This window comes from Rhinoderma darwinii, chromosome 1 (assembly GCF_050947455.1).
Source record: "Rhinoderma darwinii isolate aRhiDar2 chromosome 1, aRhiDar2.hap1, whole genome shotgun sequence".
NCBI lineage: Eukaryota > Metazoa > Chordata > Amphibia > Anura > Rhinodermatidae > Rhinoderma > Rhinoderma darwinii.
The window spans coordinates 638674383-638680382 of record NC_134687.1 but is presented as its reverse complement, the minus strand read 5'-3'; the positions used below and the strand labels follow the sequence as shown (position 1 = coordinate 638680382).

Sequence of the window (6000 nt, the reverse complement as noted above, 5' to 3'; positions counted from 1 at the left end):
CGGCCCGCGGCCATGGGCGCTACAGTATCTATCCTTAGAATAAAAGCACACGGAGCGGCAGCCACTACAATACCCACATTGGTGATGAATGGACACACAATTTAGCTGGTAAATACTGTGGTATTACCAGAAAAATAATGTGGCCATTAGTTACCGAATATGGACATGAATTTGGGTGCAACCCCTGATACTAGTTCTTTAAGGTAGTGATAAATACACTTCCTTACATTTCCTTTGATGAAAAAAATTAAATTGCAAAGTTCATTTGTCAGTGTTTTTTTATTTTGTTAACATCACCTTCCATCACCTTCATCTTTTTATACTGTTTTAATGAATGTCGAATATAATAATGTCCATATATGTTTACAACAAAAAGTTTACATTGTCAATCTGGATTCTCCTGCCGTGTGGGGGGAATTTATGAATACAGTAATAAGAAGCAAGGTTCATGGTGACAATTCAGCTTCTCTGCTTTGTAAGGCTGTTCTTTTCTTTCTTATATACTTTTCCTTCATAGATCCCTGTCACAGTTAACCTTACGTAAATATAATTTGGGTTTTTGGCAGATCACCCAAAAAAATTTAAAAACACTCTTATTGGCTGTTTAATGTCTGTGAATAACCTGATGTGTTTATTTTGCTCTCATAGCATTTACACATTCTAAACGAGAACATGGTTTGTACTCCAAGTGAATTCTCTGAGGAGTTCTAAAATATGATTTCTTCTGTAAAACATCTTCCACATATAGATCAAAATGGCTTCTCCCCTATGTGACTTCTCTGATGAGCCCTAAGTTTGACTTTAGTAGTAAAACGTTTCCCACATACTGAACATGAATACTTCCCTCCTGTGTGAATTCTCTTATGTCTAACAAGACTTGATTTATCTGTAAAACATTTCCCACATTCTGAACATGAATATGGCTTCTCTCCTGTGTGGATTCTCTCATGTTTAACAAGATGTGATTTATCTGTAAAACGTTTCCCACATACTGAACATGAATACTTCCCTCCTGTGTGAATTTTCTTATGTATAACAAGACATGATTTATCTCTAAAACATTTCCCACATTCTGAACATGAATATGGTTTCTTTCCTGTATGAATTTTCTCATGTCTAACAAGACTTGCTTTATCTGTAAAACATTTCCCACATTCTGAACATGAATACGGCTTTTCTCCTGTGTGAATTCTCTCATGTCTAACAAGATGTGATGTTTTTGAAAACCTTTTCCCACATTCTGAACATGAATATGGCTTCTCTCCTTTGTGAATCCTCTCATGTTTATCAAGACTTGAATCATCTGTAAAATATTTCCCACATTCCGAACATCGCTTCTTTCCTGAGTGTATTCTCTCATGCTTAACAAGATTAGATTTTTGTGTAAACAATTTCCCACATTCTAAACATGAATATGGCTTCTCTCCTGAGTGAATTCTCTCATGTCTAACAAGATGTGATTTTTGTGTAAACAATTTCCCACATCCTGAACATGAATATGGCTTCTCTCCTGTGTGACTTCTCTTATGTCTAACAAGACTTGATTTAATTGTAAAACATTTATCACATAGTGGACATGAATACGGCTTATCCCCTGTGTGAATTCTTCGGTTTGTAAAAAGAGCTGACATTTTTGTAAACGGTTTAACACGTTTAAACTTTTTATCCCCTTTCTGACCTGTACTTGTGGCAACAATCTGTGATTGGTCATGAGAATGTTCCTCATGATTTGGGGAATTATTTGATAGATCTGTACTGTGAAGTCCTGGATGTACATTAAGGGTAATGAGGTTTTCTCCTGAAGACTGCTGCATGATATCTTCATCTTCTACTTTATAATTTATCAATAACCTGAAGTTTCCCTCAGAGCTCTTACTGGGATTTTCTGTTAGGATTAAAAATGTGTTTCATGATTTACTTTCAAAACAGAAAAGTTGACAAATTTATAACATTCACATAAGGATGGAAACACACATGCAGTGTTTTGAGCCAAAGTCAGCTCAAACACCTGCCTAACAAACTATATATGTGATTCCAGCCTTATAATGCTTTGTAAAACACTTTAAAATATAAAATCGATCACAACGTCCAGGATTCTGGTCTACAACCAGTCCTCCACTTTTATTATATAAAGCTTGAGCGGATAAAAAAAAACAACATTTTTTGAAAAGAAGAAACTTGTCAGGAAATTAATCCTGCCCTCTGCCAACCCATTTTGCCCTTCAATACTAATTGGACATACAACATCTTAACCAAATGTTATTGACAATCTAATCTTGCACCAGTCTATATTTAACAAGATAATGTGTCATCATACAAAGCACACATAGCAGGCTGAATTCACGGACATGAAAATTAGGTATTTTATAAAATAATAGCTTCAAAGTAATTGGATCTTAATTGTAAAGAGCATCTTTACCACGTAGTGGAATAGACACGAGTGAGGTCATCAATCAGAATCTGTAATAAAAGGTTTCCAGCATCTTGTTAAATCCACTCCACTAAGAAATCAGGCTATTCTAAGGGGAAAGGGGGTCCTATCAAGTACTAAAAAGTTGTACCTAGTGAAGTGGCCTATGAGTGCAGGTTATCACTAAAACTTCTTTAAACTTCCTAATCAGAAGCTTTGACCCCCGCCTCTTGACCTGGCATATTTTCAAGTTTTAGCCAGGTGGCAATTTAATAGGAAATTGTTTTTCTATTCCTCTTCCAACCTATATTTATTTTGTCTTGTTTCTTCTCAGAACATATAGGACTTTGATATTGTGTAATAAAATAAGTGATATATTTAACTCTGATGGAGTGGGAGGGGTAGCGTAGAGGGGGAAACTCTGCAGGACGTTTTAAAACGTCCTTCTAGAGATAGGTGTGGACCACCAGGACATTGATAGTCTATGGGCAGCCAGCAACTGGTTAAAATAGGCGCCTTCTAATAATCATTGATCTGTTTTTTTTTAATCCAATATAAAAGAAAACTACATCTTTAAACTCACTTTGAAAACTTCTTAAGGACCCTTAAAGCGTTCCTACATTTTGACGGCTTTTCAGAATAATCTGTCTGATGTGTGTACATGAAGAATAACACTATTTCTGGCCAATATATGACTTGTATATTGTATTTTTAGCAGTCTTCCGTCTGCATGCTCTATCTTTAATTCTAAGTTTTCCCTAAGGTAGCGGATGGTACCTAACTGCCATCATGTCTTCTATGAACTGGGCACACAGAGCAGAGGACCATCCTTGTCCACTATCGCTCTATAGCACACCCTTAGAACCAACCGCAGCATGGAGCACATCATACAACATATAGAAGCAGTGTAACGGAAAGTCCAAGACTGGGGTGACATAAAACTGTTACAAGCAGCATATGTCTTCTCTTTTTGCTCCTGGATTTCCTCCCCTCTTCAAAGACTTCTATTGGCAACAGCATCTGAGTCTCTCTGCTCTTGCTCCCCCCTCCCCAACCTTCTCCATAGACTTCTATAAGCAGCCTTCGTGTGTCTATCACTGCTTTCCCCTCATGCTCACCCTCTCCTCCCTATAGACTTCTAGACTGCAGAATTTGTGTCCCCTCTCTCTACTCCTGCGTCCCCCTACCCTCTCCTCAGACTTTTATGGGCAACTGCAATTGTGTCTCTCTCACCAAGTGGCACCAACTTCATACAAACTTTGCATGGCTAAATCGACTGAATTCTTACAGTAAGTAAATTACAAAGTTGATATATATCAAGTATACTATTAGATTAGCATAAGTTGTTTGAAAAGTTAGTGTCCATTTAAAGAAGACATGTTCCAAAAAGCTATTTCGTGTACAGTAGATTATAGCGGAGATCTGATTGCTTGATATTGCAGCCTAAGGTTGTACTACAGAAATATCCTTAAGACATTTCCCCTTGTGACTTGTGTGCAGAGTTGTCATGGGGACCTTCTGTGTTTAATAGTTCCTCAATTCTTGTCCCCAGCCTCATACTAAATATAGAGCTATAATGAGGATCTTTCTTCTCAGCTGTTATTATTATTATTATTATTATTAGAGGATTTGTAATGGAAGAACCAAGCAAATTTAAAAAGTTCAAAAGGCAATCACCAAAATGTATGTGGTTTTTAATTTGGATAGACTCCCAAAATTATGCTAAACCGCTTGCCGCCTCTGCCCACATTATATATTATAATGTACTTGCAATGTCAGGATAGGGAGACAGATAGGTGAGCCCTAATCTACCCGCCACTGAGTCCCTGCCTACTTGCACAACCCATCCTAGGCGACGGCGTACAACTGGGCGAAGGTCCCTACGCTCAATATGTGCACGACAGACAAAACAAGACAAGGGTACACAGAAGCAAAAGGAAGTAGGGCAGTTGCCCACGGCAACACCGTGAGCAACAGAGTAGTGGACGAGCCGAGTCAAACCAGGAGTGTACGTGGTAACAAATGCAGAGCAGGAGAATAGTCAGTCAAGCCAGGGTCAATATGAAGCAGAGGTCAATGGTAATAGCAGGAACAGCAGAGCCAGGAAACAAGAGAATCACAGGCAAATGACAAGCAGCAAATGAAGGTATAAGTAGACCAAGGGCGGGAGCTAGAACCGTCTGGCCAGGCTGCGATAGGCTCTCCCACTCCTCAGCCTACCAGCCTGAGTGGTAGCAGATCGAGTCACTCTAGCAGACCTAGGAACAGATGCAGGCTGATTAATCACGGGCTTCGACACAGAAGCTGTGTCAGGCAAATCCTTTACAGTACTCATGTACACATCGCTCAATGAGCACTGTGTATAGAATAGAGGTGATTGCCGAGATGTGGGTAGTAGGAGCCTGCTGCTGGGTCTAACTAGACCCAGCACAACCCTATCAGTGACAATAGTGATTGTAACAGGGCTGATCTCCCATGCTGTGCAGTGCCAGTTACAAAGGAAAAGCATAGTGTAGAAAAAATAGAATGAAATAATAAAAGTTCCCTAAATATTAAAATTAAGAAACAAACAAATATAAATTCAAATAAAAATCACACATAAACCCCCCTTACAAAAACGTCCCCCTCGTCAATCATTGTCATAACGCTATCCCTGAAATAATTACTCTAAAGTAGACGTGTAATATGTCAAAATTTACAATAGGACAATGATGATCACAAATAAAAAGTCTATTTTAGGGTAACACTATATTATTAAAAAAAATTAACTAAAAAGCAAAAAAGCCTGGGAAGTTCCGGGGGAGGGAGCATGTAGGAGCACGTTTGGTGTTCCACCCATTTTTCACCATGTGCTCGTGATTGCTGTGGCTGCTCTCTGTGAAGCTGTGAACACTGATTTCTACCTACCTGCCTGTCTGCTCTGCTGTTACTGGTCACTGGGAGCATGGTTGTGGAGGACCAGATCTGAACACTGATGCCGAACACTGGGTACACTGATTGTGCTGGATTAGTATGCACTGATGTGCTGGTATGCACTGATCATGCATCGATTGGTATGGTCTAACTGTGCATCAATTGGTGTGGTCTGACTGTGTGCAGTCTGTTCTGGAGGCTGGATAGTGTGCTCAAGATCCTCGTGGTGTATCAGATAGTCTGCACTGCATGCTGTGTGTTTACCTCTTTCTGGAAGCTGAACGCTGCAAGAAACCTGAGGAGAAGTTGGAGAAAGGATTTCAGCAGCTGAAATAAAGGGCTTGCTGTGCTGTGCTTACTCAGGAAAAACTACAAACTACAAAGCACAAACTGCAAGTATAAACTTTAGTACAGCCTCAAGTATGACTCTTATCTTGCTATTTACTTGCTATTAAAGAGTGATAATTCAAGAGCTATATGGTCTATTTCTCTGAAGAGAATTGGTATGATTAAGAAGCTCAGATATTCTTAAAGCATTCCTGGAATCTTTGGAAGGGGACACAATGAAACTCATCTAGTCAACTGCATATTGCCTGCTGCTCCAGTATATAAAAGTACCCTGTTTTTTTGGGGGGGGGTTTTTTTTCTGGACCCTCGAACCTGTAAGAGACTGAAGT

The 6000-nt window shown here is 39.2% G+C and overlaps 1 protein-coding gene across 1 annotated transcript in view; it reads right to left on the bottom strand.

Moving 5' to 3' along the window:
- Positions 1-260: 260 nt before the first annotated feature.
- Positions 261-6000, bottom strand: part of LOC142661698 (uncharacterized) — a 32959-nt gene continuing 27219 nt past the window's right edge. The window contains exon 9 of the mRNA XM_075839205.1: positions 261-1885. Coding sequence (XP_075695320.1) covers positions 750-1885 — 1136 coding nt within the window. The 3' untranslated portion in view covers positions 261-749. The remainder of the gene's footprint in view (positions 1886-6000) is intronic.